Consider the following 15,870-nt stretch of genomic DNA (forward strand, 5'->3'; position numbering starts at 1 on the left):
ATTTTCTTTGGGCCATTTTGCCATCTCTTGTACCCAAAAAATAAAATCATAAAAAATGTTTTTTAAAGGATAAAAATATCCATTCATTTCGATTGATAAACTGGATAAGAAACAACACAAATTTAACGTTGTTAAATTTACTCAACATTAATATGCGAACAATATCATAACATTCAAGTTGATAATATAAAATAGTAAAATATCTACGATGTAACATAAATTAAGCAATTAGAATATCCAAGCCTCAAAATATATAGTGTTGATGACCAAGTAATTGATTGAATATGTAATAGATTAAAGTTTGTCTGTTAATCTAAATCAAACGAACAATGTCGCATCAAAACGACTAACAAAACAATACTGCAATTGGATGGAGAAATCACAAAAAAATTATATCAACGTAAAAAACTATTAACTTAAATAAAAAAGTGAGAAGAAATGATACATAAGAGTGAATCTAAGCCAATTAAATGACTCAAAACCACCATTTTTGGTGGTGATAAATTAGGAATGAGTGAGGAGGGAGAAAGCCTTTTTTTTTAATTAAAAATGAATTATATTAACTAAAACAAAAATTGAGATAACTTAGATATCATACATCAGAAATGAAATCTAACAAAGAAAAATGTAGGTGCACCGTTTGATAAAAAAAAGAATATTGTAACCAAATTGTGTTAATAAATGAGAACATTTATTTATTTCTCTCAGAGAATAATTTAGAAAATAGATTCATCTGTTGCAATATAGAAATAATCTTTTTGACGAACATAAATAAAAAAGTAAATTGAGTATAACATTTATTAATCATAAAAAAGAAAGTCAGATAATTAATTTAAAAAATAATATTATATATACCTTATCACAAATTAATAAAATAACAATACAAAAATTGACGACACATAACATGATTAGAGTTTATTAACATGACATATAATTAGAGTTAAATGTTGATTCACCGTTAATTTTAATTTTATTGATTATTTTGAACTAATAATTATATACTTATGTGCTTCTTAATAAATAATAATTATTCATTCATTTCGCAATATTCATTGTATTTGATCAATTTACACTAACTACTAAAATATAATAAACTAAAGAAACATAATTACAATTTTATTAAATTATTCTTATTAGTTAGTACTAATCATCAACATATTTTTATCATTATAAATATAAAATAGATATAAAATGGAGAGTAATAATTTTAAAAAATAATTAAAATTAAATTAAAAACTAAAATTAATATTTATTAAAACAAATATTTCTTTTTTTATAAATATGACGATTATCAACAAGCCTCTCTCTACAAAATTATTTAGTCATATCACATGCCCATTAACTATGCTAAACTTCTACAGATTATTTCCCTTCTGCGACATTCATCTTGAAATGTTGGATTCTAGTACTTTCCTTACTACACATGATGGAGTGCCAAAAGTAAATTTTCGAGGGACAATAAACAAATATTTTCTACTAATAAGGTCAAAAAATTAAAAAGAACGTGACAACATAAATTTGTACACTACTCTGTAGACAAACATATTCCAGTTTTTAATTAAACTCAAAACTAATTACAACTAGTAAATAATATTTTATATTTATTATAACTATTTATAAAATTATAATATTATGAATCATAATTTATGGAATTTTTTGTATTGAGAGTACATACAAATTAAAGTTATAAAATAAAAATAAAAGGTTTGATATAGGTGTAAAAACAAATAAGGAAAAAGAGGAAAATAACCCTTGAACCCACTTGGATGCTATTGCTATCTGGGTTAATTATTGGTTATGATGACGATCTCATAGATCATAATTACGATGATGAGTAATTGAAATCAATAGAACAAAAACCACCACCATTTTCGTTTCATCCCAACATTCTGTAACGATCATCATCGTATATCATGTCGTTCTCGTTCTTTAAGGTTTCGAGGCCTAAAACGCCGCAGGAAGTGGTCAAGTCTATCAAAGAGAGTCTCATGGCTCTCGATACCAAAACCGTTGTTGAAGTTAAAGCCCTTGAAAAGGTAACCATATGAATTTACATGATAATAATTACCATCCCCTTGTTCTAAATTTTCAATTACTCTATCTGGGTCTTCGTTTTTTCAGTTAAATTTTCGGTCTTGATTCATGGGTATGTCTTTAAATGCTCTATCTAAATGCCTCGTGTTAAATTAGATGATTTTAGAGACTCATTGTTTATTTATTATTACTTTACTGTGTTTTGTGTTATTAAGATATTATTATTTTTTAGCTGAAAACTGATTATTGTTATTATATAAGTAGTTTTGTTGGAGTAACCGTTATTAACGAATTAAACTTTACATAACTCACAAAAGATTCTAACTTGCAAGTCATAAAGCTTTCTTAAGTGAGTTACATTTTTCTCAAATGGGTCCTTTCTGCATCCAAATAGGTTATGATATATGTTAAAAAAATCTGATTTTGTGAAAGTAAATTAACTGAGAACTGTTTAGAGAGTAAAAGAAGATGCATAACAATAAGGTTGCAATTTCAAGGATCCATTACTGCATTTTATTGGGGCTGTCGCCTGGAATGGTACATGTGATGGTCGTAGAATATGAATTTCACATTTAACATTCTTTCAAGTTAATATAAAATGGACAAAACAAATGCTGAAATTAATCTTAAAATATAATCAGATTTTCATGTAACCTTATTACGGTTGGATGTAAGCCAATGTTGTCAAATAGCAGTTATAGATGCGCTATAGTGTTAGTGTGTAATGAATTTGAACTAATTGTTATTGTTCCGTGACACACTATAGTATAGGGTATTGTCAAATATCGGCGCTATAGCATTGTAGCGTAGCTGAATTTGAACAATCCACTATTTTCCGCGATTTGCGACTGACAACACTGATGTAAACTACTGTTTCATAAGTCATGTTAATCATCTAAGAGGATTATCTAACCAAAAGGTGTAAGTATCTTCCATTGATATTATGTGTCTCTTTTTCTTGCAGTTATTCTATAGACTATAATGGTTATGTTATAGTGGTTATTGGCTATTGATGCTTGTTGTAATTTATTGAAGGCTTTAGAAGAAGTTGAAAAGAATGTTGTAACAATGAGAACTATGCTTTCTGGAGATGGAGAATCAGAACCGAATTTGGATCAGGTTTTACAGCTTGTGGAGGAAATATGCAAGGAGGATGTTCTTACTCTTGTTATTCACAAACTGCCTATACTTGGATGGGAAGTAAGATTCAGATACCCGAAAAACACTATCATATGCAGTTTACTTAACTGGTTGCTCATCGTTGGTGCGTGAATTTTGATACAGGCTAGAAAAGATTTAGTCCACTGTTGGTCCATATTATTGAAACAAAAGGTTGAATCCAGTTATTGCTGTGTAGAATACATTGAGCAACACATTGAATTACTAGACTTTCTCGTTGTATGGTAAGATTTTTACTCCATTGCCTTTTTTTCTCATCAATTAGGATCTTATTTTTGCTCCCTGCTTTTGTCCCTCTTCAATGGGGTCGGCTATATGGATCAAACAGTGACTTAATGTTCTATCACAGATCATTGTAAAATTATGGCAGTTCATTCTGGGAAAATTGTGCATATTATTTATCTAGAATGTACAGAATGTTGAGTTGATACGTCATAGAATTATGAGTTGCTTCTGTGTTAAAGATTTTGTTAAAATTTGATGTGGTTTTTATCAATGTTACTATTTACTACTGTCTTGGATGAAACCAAATTTTCTTGCTGTTAAGTGGTTTTGGAATCCTACACTCACTTTTTTATGCTCAAAAGTATTTTGCCATCCATTTTGAAATAATTGTTTGGATGCTCTAAAAGGTTTATGGTGAAATCATGGTGATAAAAAGAGACTTAGGTAAAATTATCCCGCAAATGTTATTGAGATATAACATGTGGCATTCTATTGCCTTTTCATATTGAGAGTTTATTTCCCTTTTATCAAATGAAAACACTTTCTCGGGTATAAAATTGATTCATGCAAAATGGTTTCTTACAACATCATTGATTGCAAAAGTGATTTTTCTAAAATCAGGTGTCTTACAGCAATCTGAATCACATTCAGTTTCACTGTCTACGTAAGTAAACAATTGTCTAGCCATGTGATCAGTGTTTATATGATTAGTTTAAGTAGTTTCTGACATCTACGTATCGTTGCCAAGCAGCTATGATAACAAAGAAATTGCGTTGAGCTCTGGCATAATGTTGCGGGAGTGCATCAAATTTCCTAGTCTTGCAAAGTAAGATATTTTGGGTTGTGATCACATGTTATTTTTCCTATAATTCTTTAATGATTCTGATATATCATCATCTTCATTGTAAACTCAATTTGGTTCTGCCAAGATTTTGATGTGCATTTTTGAAAACGGAACTGTTTTCGTACTCCTGCAACTTTTTGTACTGGAAAATTGGATTAAGGCAGTTACACTGCTGTAACTTTCTGAATCCTTTGTGGTATTTTTCAGATACATATTGGAATCTGCAAGCTTTGTGTTGTTCTTTAAATTTGTAGAGTTGCCTAACTTTGATGTAGCATCTGATGCATTTTCTACATTTAAGGTCAGATTTAAATTCTTTCTTGGTTCTTCTGAGTCTTACTTGCCTTGCTGTTTGTCTACAGCCATATCACACATCTCTTTTGGATATGCTTGCTTTGCAGGACCTTCTCACTAAACATGGAAATGTGGTCTCTGAATTTTTGACGGCTCATTATGATGAGGTTTGCATCCTCCTTGACACACTTATCTGGTTTGAACATATGAAGGCAGCGCAAAATGCTGCTTGAGAACAAAATATGCACATCAGTTGAATATTTACACCCAAGAGATCGAATCTCTCAGTGAATAATTTAACCAACTGAGTAGCAGTTCTTTATGAGATACTACTCCGTCCCAAAGTATAAACAAAAATAGGTTAAAGAAAGATTTGGTCTAAATTTTGAATTAAATATATCAACTTTCTTTGACCAAATTTTTCTTATATTTTGGGACGGAGGAGTGGTTAAGTGTGCCGCTTCCTATCCTCATCTTTGAACATGTGCATGGAGCATATTATGAACTCAATGATTAGGTGGTTCCACTGTTGTAAATATCGTATATTTGTAATAATTTTATCTTGGCCATTAATCAGGTCTGTTAGGTTTAGAATAGTTTATTTAAATGAATTAGTGTTATTAACAACTTTGAAATTTATCAAAAATATTTTGTCGACACACTCCGTTATACTCAAGCTTTTCTAATAGGATTTCTTGTTCCCAGTTCTTTGATCTATACGAGAGGCTCTTGACGTCTCCTAATTATGTCACAAGGAGGCAGTCTATTAAGGTCTGTTTATGCAACAATTTTAAATGTTTTTGCTTTCTGATCATCTTTTTTATGTACATAATTTTTAGCCATTAAATTTATTTGGATTTTAGCTTCTCTCGGATTTTCTTTTGGAATCTCCCAATGCTCAGATAATGAAGCGCTACATCTTAGAAGTTCGTTTCTTGAAAGTCATGATGACATTGTTGACGGTATAATAACTCCTCTAAATCCTTTGTCAATGTGTGGTATTCCTATTTTTCCACATGATTATTGAATATGCTCACATAATGACCAACCATGTTGCATACTTGGCATGCTATTCCTTTTTGAGCAGGATTCAAGTAAAAATATTCAGTTATCAGCTTTCCACATTTTCAAGGTGATTTTTCCCCTTCACTTTTTTAAAGTTAATAAAATGAGCTCATCCTTTTTGTGAGTTTATAAAAGAATTTGATCCGTATTATGCTTGCTAATTGAATCGAATGTAACTGAGTTTACTCAACCCCATTCTGTCATGTTTGGCTTCCTTAGAGAACTCAAGAAGTCTTGTTTGCATTTATCCAAATTTGGTTAATGGTAAGTTACTTTAGGAACTGAACTGTTTAAATGTATGTACCATTACAACAGCAAACCCGACTCTAATAAGAACACAAGGATCAGTCATAGAGATCGTCCAATTATGCCTTCGTCTCCAACATCAGAGTAGTCATTGTAGTTTTTCTATGACGCAATGGTTAGAATTACAAAATACAAAGTTCTGTTTAAATATTATGGTCCAGATAACTGTTCTGCGTGGAACTTCGCCCCCCTGCCCCCCAACCCTCTCAGTCGTAATCGAAAATGAGAAGATGACACATATACATTCAAATATTTGTTTATATATTCTTACATGTGTATCCAGGTTTTCGTTGCTAATCCTAATAAGCCTCGAGAAGTGAAAATCATTCTGGGGAAGAACCAGGAGAAGCTGCTAGAATTGCTTCATAATCTATCCCCAGGAAAAGGTTATTAAACTTTCAGTTGATTTAAAACATACATTTACATCGTATTTTTCCGAATTTCCATTCTGTGTTCGTCCGTGATTGAAATGAAAATTTATTTTGAGTCACAAATCTTAGCTCTTTCGCGGTTTTCAGGTTCAGAAGATGAACAATTTGAGGAGGAAAAGGAGTTTATCATCAAGGAAATTGAAAGAATATCAGTCTAAGTGATTTATTCCACAACAGTTTGTATTTGATTCTGTAACAACTTTGTTGACGTACGCAAAAAAAAAATGTTTGTTTGTATTTTTATAAATACAAACTTAATCAAAGGCATCAATTGATTTGATACTAATATAGTAATTAGGTGAATTCCATCAAGAAAATATAGTAATTAGGTATAAAAAGAATTTGAAAAATGCTTATATAACCCCCTAAAAAATACTGGTAGCCTTTGGAAAGTCTATAAAATTGAAAGCATTTTGATAATAACAATATTTTTTGATGAACTTTTCATAGTAACAATTTACACTAAATTTATGTTTAAGCTCAGCATCCAATAACAAATTGTTGCTTCTCACGGTACGGAACTTTGGAAATGTTTGTTTGTACTAACACTATTTCTTTGCTGTCGATGAATGAATATGGTTAATAGAAAAAGACATATAAAAAACTTAAAACAGAAGGAAGGAAACTAATTTTGCTTTTTATTAGTCTTTGAATTTCTAGTCGGATAAGGTTAGTTGTTGTCAATGTATTATATTTTGAATTTCAATTAATTCACAAAAAGTATAACTTATCTTTGAAGAAATGTATATGGATAAGAAGAGAAGGTTGATCCAATTGGTATGTTTTCAACTCATATCTCGAGTGGATCTAAGTTCTTGAGGATATCAACCGGGTAATAAGTAACATTTAAGTAAATCGCTCAGTGCTTTTTGAGTTTTGAACTTTCGATCTAATTCGTCTAAATTTTATATTATTAAAATACTTACATTTGTCTTTATATTTTAATTATAAGTTTTATTGTTCTTTTTACATATATTTAGAAAAATAGGTGGTGAATTTAATATGTTGATTTTATACATAAAAGTTTCTAAAATACTCTTTATACATGAATGTATTCAATTATTTTTTTTTTCATTTTTTAAAATAAATTTGTAGTATTAATAAGAGTATGTTTAGAAAAAATAACAAATGAACATAGTAATTTAAAACAATGCTTATATTTAAAAATAATTTTTAATTTTTTTTGCAATTACTAATTAAATTTGAATCATGATTCGCCACTTTGTGAGCATATTAAACTATTGGTATATCAAATGTGAGTAAAGAAGTTTTAAATTTTATGAAAAAGTTAGATATTAAACACTATATAAGTTAGAGAACTCTTAAATTTATTGCTCTTGGTCTAATTTTATGATCTCTGAACTCCATCATGACCCAATATAAATCAACTTGAAATTTTTATTTTTTATTTATAACTCTTACAATTAAATTGAGACAATTGGTATGGTGGACTAGACAAGTGTTTATAAATTATTTAAACTCTAACGTCTATTTGTTGGAATCGAGTTGATTTTCCTCTTGTGATTTTGATATTAACAAATATATTTTATGAGAATAATTTATTTGAACTAATGATTTCATTAAGTGTGCAACAATTAGAACAAGAACACCACATGAAGTTACCAAAGGAAGTGACCAGATGATGAGATCAGAAGAATATAAAAGCATACATATATGTCGCTGAAGGTTACGAAGACTATCTTTAGTGTTTGGGTCTGAAGATTGTCTCTGATAACTAGGGTTTAAGACTGACTCTGACAACTATGTCTGAAGACTGAATTTGAAGCATGCCTCTGTAGCCCTTGCGTGCCTCTGATGTGCACAAACTCATTATATCTCTGAAGAGTTCATATTAAGCTATCATTAACTTTGAAGAGATTGTTCAAGTCATGCATTCAAAGCTCATATTTCGCTGATCAAAAAGTTGCAACACACTTCAAATGTTGTCTATGATATGCAACATCTAATCTTGCATTGACTTTGATGATTCAACAATGTGATAGGCCCAAAGCCACTAATTCTAAGTCACACAATTCTGCCTCTGACTTTTATTATCTAATAAACACAACATCTCGCTCTGACAAGAAAGTCAATGGTTCTAATTGAAAAAATTCATTATGAAGAAAAGACTTATCCAAATTAAATTTTTTGAATACTTAAGAACAAACCCAAATCCATCTCACTCCAATCAATCAAGAGAATAAAGGAAGATTTGTGTGAATAAGTTTTTGAACACAATATGAAATTAGATATGTTTCATAATTATAATTGAAGAAGATATTTGACCAAGGTGACAAGAAGAGATGGTCAAAATATTGTTCACAAGAAGATACACTCAGAATTATTCATAAGAAGAAACACTCAAAATTATTCACGAGAAGATACATTCATAATTTGTTCACAAGAAAGATATGATCGAGATTTTACAAGGACAAAAGTAAAACCCTAACTTATTCTATAAATAGATACTTAAGGTTGAAGAAAAAAAGCACGAACTTCGAAATCCATACAATTCAGAAAAACTTTTGATAGCTCAAATTTCATAAGTAGTCAAAGTTCAAAGGTTTAAGTTATAGAGAAACATTTGCTCAAATAAATATTTTCTAATTGTTTTGGTGTGAGAAATCAATTAAAAAGCCTGCTTAGTAGAAGCAAAATACAATCAATTCCAAACTTGTGTAATCTAGCCCGATAGTGGCTTTAATGTTCCTTAAACAATCTGTTGTTTTCAGGTTGTGTGGAGAAAATTTGACCTATAAGATCAAAGTGTTTGTTTGTCTCAAAAAGTCTGTAGGTGTCATATTGTTTTGAGAAGATTGACTTGTAGGGTCAAATGTTGTGTAATTCAAAGATTTGAATTAGTGGTTAAACCCTTTTAAGTGAAGGGACTAGATGTAGCTACCAAATTTGTCGTGAACTAGGATAAATCTGTTTGTGTTACTTTACTTATGCACTATCTACTTTATTGTTGCCTTTGATTACTTAAGCTTTATTGCTACTGCATTTGTTTTAGTTAAAATCACTAAACCTGAACCAATTCTTGAATAAATAATTAAAAAGAATCTAATTTAGATAAACACAACTCAACCTCCATTCTCATATTTGCACCTTCACTATTGACAACACTCTTTAGAAATATAAGTTATCAGTTTTCTTGGTCTTTACTACTAAGATAATGTTTCAATCGATGTCAATTCGATAAAAATAAGGAAAACAAATGTGTTTTTCAAAAAATATTAATTTATACTTAAAAAATACTGTCATTCGTTGTTTGAATTTGCTCCTATAATCCACTCTCATGGTGGTCCAATGTAGAATTTACTATATTTTTGTTATGAAAATTTGCAATAAAATTTACCATATTCTTATAAAAATGATAAATACGACTATAATTAACCCAACCAATTATAAAGTCTCAAATTATATTTAAAATATAACATTTAAATTAACAATATCAATATTTACTAATTAAATTAATATTTATGCATATACTATAAACATACAAAAATTTATATTTGTATTTAAGTCAACTATAGTACTCCCATGAGAAGAAATCAAATCAATCATCTTTATTGACTTACTATCAAACAAATGATAAGTATAAAGAGAAATTATATTTGTACACCTCTTTTTTTCCTTTCTTTCTAATACTTATTTAATATTTTTTTTTTATCACATTATCAATATATTATATTTATAGCAATAGTACTTATGTCTTTCTCTTTCAATACACGTTTTAAGTGTCTAAGAATAATTTTTCAAATATGTATAGAGGCAATTAGTATAATTTTATAAACTTGATTTTATAAAATTAGATTAGGTTGCTGCACAAAAAAAGAAGAATATAAGATTGCATAAATAAAAAGGTCAAAATTGACTATTTATTATGAAAAAATAATTGACTGAAATTAAAGTTTTTATTTTTTGGAAAATCAAAGATTTATGTTAATAAGTGATTACACTATAAAATATAAATGACATTCTTCATTTTATGCAAACAATCGCATTCTCTTTTCCGCCGCAATGAACTTCTTCAAAACCGTCTTCTCCGACGAACCGGACTCGCCGCCGCACGATTCCGATCACCCCGATCCAGACCACGACACACCCACTGAAACCAACGCTTGGAGCTTCGGCGGCCTGATCCAAACCCTCGCGTCCAAATCCGAATCCGTCCTCGAAAACTACCGCCGCGATCTCGAAGATTTCAGCTCCGGCTTGAGGATAGAGACATCTGTGATCCGAGAAGCCGCCTCACGCGCTGTCAAAGACCTCCCTGCCTCCCTCGATGCCGGTGCGTCGGTGGCTCAGGAGTCGCTCGAGACCGTTGGCCAAGCCATCGACGACATCGGCAGCACCGTTTGGAAATCGACGGCGCAGATTATATCTCACGGTAGGGAATCTCTCTTAGCACCTGATTCTGATTCTGATTCTGATTCTTATGATTCAAGCAATAACGGTAAAAAGAATCAATTGAGTCGTAGTAGTAGTAGTGGTCAGGGTTTGGATTTGAAACGGTATAGTAGATTTGATACTTTGATGCGTGCTCTTCAGAATGATGTCAATACCTATTTAGATGAACCTGAAGATTTGGAGAATTTCAATGACTGGAAATTAGGGTTTGAGTTGGATGATAAAGAGGAGGAGATTGAGAATTTGATTGACAGTGTTGTTGAGGAGATTTATCTGAAGATTGTACCCAGTAAAATTGATCATGAGAGTTTCTGGAGTAGGTATTTTTATAAGCTACATAGACTTAAACAAGCTGAAGATGCAAGGGCTAAGCTTGTGAAGCGTGCTATTTCCGGCGATGAAGAGGAGGATTTGAGCTGGGATTTTGATGATGACGATGACAATGATGATGAGTATGAGCCCAAAGGTAGTACAAGTGGAGTTTCTGAATTGAAGAAGGATACAAATTCTGCTGAGGTTTCCACAGGTGATGTAAATGTTGAGACAGTTAAGGATTTGAAGATAGACTCGATAGAAACTGATGAGAAGGGTGTTGTTGCTCCTGAATCAATAACTGATGAGAAGGGTATTGTTGCTCCTGAATCAATAACTGATGTGGCATCTAATGTAGGTGATAAGTTGGAGGAGGTGAATTATAATGACAATGTGGCATCTAATGTTGCTGTAACTGTGAGTTATCAAGGGGATAAATTGGATGTAAAAAATGAGGCATCAAAAGCTAATACAGATAATGATAGCAGTGAATCGTCCAAAGATAGTGATATTTCGGTTGTTTCAAGCCAGCCTTCTATGCCTGAGGAAGAAGACATTAGCTGGGATGAAATTGAAGATGTTGAAAGCAATGATGAAAATAGAGGGGATGCTGGTGGGTCCGAAAGTAGGGTTGATTTGCGGAAGAGGTTGAGTGCGGCAACTGCTGACCCAGATGAGGATCTCAGTTGGGATATTGAAGATGATGATGAGGCTGTCAAATCGTGACCAAATTGTGGGTTCAGGATCATTAGTGCTTAATTCAATTTATAAACACAAATTGCTTATTAAGTGTATAATTCTTTCCTTGTAACTGAATGATGTAAATAAGCGTTGTTTTTTATGTTTTATACAAGCTCAAGGGACTAGGTGAACACCAGTTGAAATAAAGCTCAATTTATAAAGATCTTGTGAACCTTCATCATCTTTGAGGAAGGTTTTTGCACCATGTTATGTGGCTTCTTTTTGCGAGAAGGAATGTTATGTTTTTTTGCAGTCCTTTCATTTTGAGGATTGCATAATCACGTCATATTGGTTTGCCTTATTATTACTGATATATCTCTTCAACTATTGACTCAAATACAATTACTTACAATACTTGTACAAGAGCTGTACTTCCAGGATGAGTTTATCAAGCAGCATCCTGTAGTTGTTTGCATTTAAATAAACACAGGAAGATCTGCGAAGGTGAAACCTTTTTTATACTCTGTATCCTAAGAGCATCTCCAGTGCAAATCCTTATTCAGTTTCTTAACATTTAACTGACGTTCCTTTTTTTTTTTTGTCTATGTTGAGGTTTACTGTCCCTTAACTTTTTTGTAAGTCCCTTCCACAAAAGGCGCAGAACCAATATCCTTTGACATTAAAAAAATAATAAATACTGTACTACTCAAGGGACTCATTAAAGTATTGGAGAAAATATTAAAATATTAAGTAAAACTTGTGTGGGGGCCACTTGAGATTGGTGGAACTCTTTGTTCCCTCTTTAAGGTTGTTGGGGAATGCCCCTTCAATGTTTAAACTTAATTTTGTATTTATCTTTGTTTAAGTAATGGTTGAAGCAGTTGTTTTCCTGTAAAAAAAAGGAGTAACATATGTCTTTGCTTTATTTAAATCCAATTGGGGACAGAAATAAGAAAAATTACACCTTTAGCTCTTCCTATGTTAAAGACTGAATCTATAGTTGTTAGTGAGGAGTAACTACTTCAGTCACACAATACAAGGTTCGTAAATATGAAGAACCTTCTTTTTCTAAGGTTCGTGGTTAGAGTCCGCCGCAGAGGAAAATGAGTTCGATGGCACGTTCTTCATAGAAGCAATGGAATTTTTTTATGATCTTGAGTCGACAAGTTGTTCGGTGTTTATGGAGCCTTGTAGCTCAGGACGATACATTTAAGGAATAGATTCATTTTATCAAAACATGGGTATTTTGAAAAATATAAAATGTATTAACTAGTTAGGAAGGAGTAATGGCAAAAACGGAGGGGTAAATTGCAGGGGCCATTGTGTAACAGTAACACTACATAACTTTTATGTAGGTTTCTGAAGGCCCAAATAATAATTAAGTTAGTTACTACATCACACATTTATGAATTTTAAAGTGTTACTAACTTTTACTTGAAATGCTCACTTGGAAACTTCCAACATAAAAATTGACCAGCTGACTGCAACAAACGATATGATATGCTTCAACATCAAGATTACACAATTTTGCATACAATCAAACATTAGGGGACTTGAATGCCCCAAAGCAAAATCAGATATAAAAACTATACAGTTATCATCACCAGTTTCACAAAGCACCGAAGTCTTTGCAAATTATTGTGTTCTGACTTGCATTTTACATAACACCAACAATGATATCACAATTCTCTACATACAATACCAGGGTGATGGTATGATAACCTATGTATAATATATATAGAGAGAGAGAGCATTAAATTCAAAGTGAAAAGAACAATTCTCATATGAGATTCTTATATCACACTTTAATACAATTGTAAAGCTAACAACTTTTCCATCTGACCAAAAGTATTATCTGTCTGTCAATTGTAAAGGAATACTAGAGAAGCATTGTTTATCTCCAGAATGCTTACTTACAACACCACAAAGTTGCAATGCAATTAAATACTCTTACTTATTTTTAGTCAACCTCAATTCACGAACAATGACTAATTGTTTGCCTCCCTCAGAATCCTCAAGATGGAAAGGAACAAGTTCAAAATGTCGAGATAAAGAGTGACAGAGGCCCCAATGTATTCATCATAAGTGAAGCGCTTGATCAGATTGTCGGTATCATAGACAATATATGCAGAGAAAATCATAGCACCAATTCCACCATAGATAGCATGTGCTGCTGGCCCGAGAGGGAAGAACATCTGCACCAAAGAAAAACTAGTCTTGAGCAAGAGAAAAAATGCAAGCATAAACTATGTACATATGTAGATATGCGTATATATGTACATGTCTATAGACACACCAAAAAACAACAAGGCAGACCTTTTTTCATTAGGTGATGCAACCACATGAATATAACAATTTCATGATGTCTTATCATGAATCACATCTATTGGAAAACCATTTTAAAATCCAATCTCTCTCAGTGAGTTTGGAACCGCAGTATCAAAGCATATCATAGCAAAAAACTATCTCTCTAAGCTTCAGAATCAACAAGTGTTGATCATCCACCATGGTTCTAACACATAGGTTTTCCTTTAGTTATAACTCTTGAATCATATTCCATCTCATCTTTCCTCCTCAAAAGTGCTTCTATGAATCTCTTCCACACATCCCTCAACCACCAAGACTTAAACTACATGCCCATTTGGTTCCACGTCCTAGAGCTTCAAACTTATGTCCAGTTCACTATCCACCACTCCAATCCAATACATAGCTTCTGATGTCACCATGATTTCAATGCAAATCCAACATAGTCCTACCATAGTCTCTAGAGTAGGAGCTACTTAGTTTTTCTCTAATGATTTCATTCTTAATCTTATCTTATCTTATCTCGTGTGACCACTTATCCATCCAAACATTATCATTCGGCCAATATATAATACACGAACACAAAAACCTCTCATTCATATTGAATTATAGAAAACTAGAGTCAAGAAATAACTAGTTATCAACCAATCAATCACCAATGATATGAAACAAAGGAATTGTAATGTAACCAACCTGCATCATGCCGGTGAGGACAAGAGTAAAGAGGCATGTGAACAAGAGAGGGCCAAGGTAGCTAAAATCCTTGCCCTTCTTGGAAGCCCAAAAGGCATAGCCAGTAAGAGATGAAACCACCGCAGATGTCAAAATCAACGCCTCAAGGACAATTTTTCCTGCAAAACAACACACATAATAATCAATCAATGAAACAACAACACCTAAGGTAGGGTTTCGTCTGTTACAACTTTTTCCATAAAATAGTCACTTTTGAAAATGAATAAAATCTCAAAATAAATAATCTAAAAAATGTTTAAAATGAGAAAACAGAGAAACACAATGTATAACAAACAGGCCTAAGATATGGATGAGAATGAAAGGCTACCGTCGGTGTTGGCACAGGTGACTCCAACAGTTAAGCTAATAGACAAGGTGAAACATCCAAGCAAAATGTAATTATGAGGATGCTTTTGTTGGTACCTCAACAAAGGGATCAAAACTGCAAAACAAAAAATCACGATTCAAACCAAACCAGATCGGATCCGAAGATAGAATTAAAAATTGATATAATAATAATAATAATGGAGATTTGCTTACAGATGAAGGGGAGAAAGACGAGGAACAAGAGAAGGGGAGAATTGCCCCTAAGGAGAAGATTGAGGGGAGTATAGAAAACGGTGATGACGGAAACAATGGTTGTAAGAAGGATCTGAGCAGAGAGGATTCCGTAGACTTTACGGATGAAACCCCAACGGAGTTGATTATCACCAAGGGAGAGACCTGGGTAGAGGGTTTCACCAGATTCGATATCGAATTCTTCATTGTTTTTTACGGTTGTGTAACCTCTTTTGTCGTGAGGTTGTTGTTGTTGTGGCTGATCAAAATTCATCATCTTAATTAATTTTCTTCTTCTCTCTTTGATCAGATCACAGTGTGTGTGGATCGGACCAACCTTTTTCTTCTTATTGTTCTTCTGCTTTTTATTTCATCCAAAAAATTACCCACTAGTATACATATATGGCCACAAAAATCAATCCAATGAAACCGCGTTCTTTACTTTTCACCGGTCACTAAATTATGACGTCAACATTTCATTTCATACTTTAT

The 15,870-nt window shown here is 32.1% G+C and overlaps 3 protein-coding genes across 3 annotated transcripts; 2 read left to right on the forward strand and 1 right to left on the reverse strand.

The window, feature by feature from the left end:
* The first annotated feature begins 1,729 nt into the window (after positions 1-1,729).
* On the forward strand, positions 1,730-6,664 carry LOC101509436 (uncharacterized). The gene is made up of 11 exons (XM_004486040.4): positions 1,730-2,036; positions 3,070-3,234; positions 3,319-3,437; positions 4,190-4,264; positions 4,490-4,583; positions 4,684-4,743; positions 5,282-5,347; positions 5,440-5,538; positions 5,664-5,708; positions 6,231-6,333; positions 6,466-6,664. The coding sequence occupies exons 1-11, from the start codon at positions 1,914-1,916 to the stop codon at positions 6,534-6,536; spliced, it is 1,020 nt and encodes a 339-aa protein (XP_004486097.1). The 5' UTR covers positions 1,730-1,913; the 3' UTR covers positions 6,537-6,664.
* Positions 6,665-10,352: 3,688 nt separating this feature from the next.
* Positions 10,353-12,049, forward strand: LOC101509763 (uncharacterized). The gene has a single exon (XM_012712151.3). The coding sequence runs from the start codon at positions 10,402-10,404 to the stop codon at positions 11,827-11,829; it is 1,428 nt and encodes a 475-aa protein (XP_012567605.1). The 5' UTR covers positions 10,353-10,401; the 3' UTR covers positions 11,830-12,049.
* Positions 12,050-13,549: 1,500 nt separating this feature from the next.
* LOC101510082 (BI1-like protein) lies at positions 13,550-15,831 on the reverse strand. The gene is made up of 4 exons (XM_004486042.4): positions 15,361-15,831; positions 15,149-15,262; positions 14,782-14,939; positions 13,550-13,979 (listed from the first exon to the last, which is right to left on the reverse strand). Exons 1-4 carry the CDS (start codon positions 15,653-15,655, stop codon positions 13,773-13,775), a joined length of 774 nt encoding a protein of 257 aa, XP_004486099.1. The 5' UTR covers positions 15,656-15,831; the 3' UTR covers positions 13,550-13,772.
* Positions 15,832-15,870: the final 39 nt, after the last annotated feature.

The sequence above is a fragment of the Cicer arietinum genome, chromosome 1 (assembly GCF_000331145.2).
Source record: "Cicer arietinum cultivar CDC Frontier isolate Library 1 chromosome 1, Cicar.CDCFrontier_v2.0, whole genome shotgun sequence".
Classification (NCBI taxonomy): domain Eukaryota; kingdom Viridiplantae; phylum Streptophyta; class Magnoliopsida; order Fabales; family Fabaceae; genus Cicer; species Cicer arietinum.

Excerpts from the sequence above, each read along its gene's own strand:
- LOC101509436 (XM_004486040.4), top strand. The coding sequence starts at position 1,914 with ATGTCGTTCTCGTTCTTTAAGGTTTCGAGGCCTAAAACGCCGCAGGAA. Across the intron at positions 2,037-3,069 it reads AAGTTAAAGCCCTTGAAAAG|GCTTTAGAAGAAGTTGAAAA; the intron begins GTAACCATATGA and ends AATTTATTGAAG. Across the intron at positions 3,235-3,318 it reads TGCCTATACTTGGATGGGAA|GCTAGAAAAGATTTAGTCCA; the intron begins GTAAGATTCAGA and ends ATTTTGATACAG.
- LOC101510082 (XM_004486042.4), bottom strand. The coding sequence starts at position 15,655 with ATGATGAATTTTGATCAGCCACAACAACAACAACCTCACGACAAAAGA. Across the intron at positions 15,263-15,360 it reads CGTCTTTCTCCCCTTCATCT|TTTTGATCCCTTTGTTGAGG; the intron begins GTAAGCAAATCT and ends TTTGTTTTGCAG. Across the intron at positions 14,940-15,148 it reads CACCTGTGCCAACACCGACG|GAAAAATTGTCCTTGAGGCG; the intron begins GTAGCCTTTCAT and ends GTTGTTTTGCAG.
- LOC101509763 (XM_012712151.3), top strand. The coding sequence starts at position 10,402 with ATGAACTTCTTCAAAACCGTCTTCTCCGACGAACCGGACTCGCCGCCG.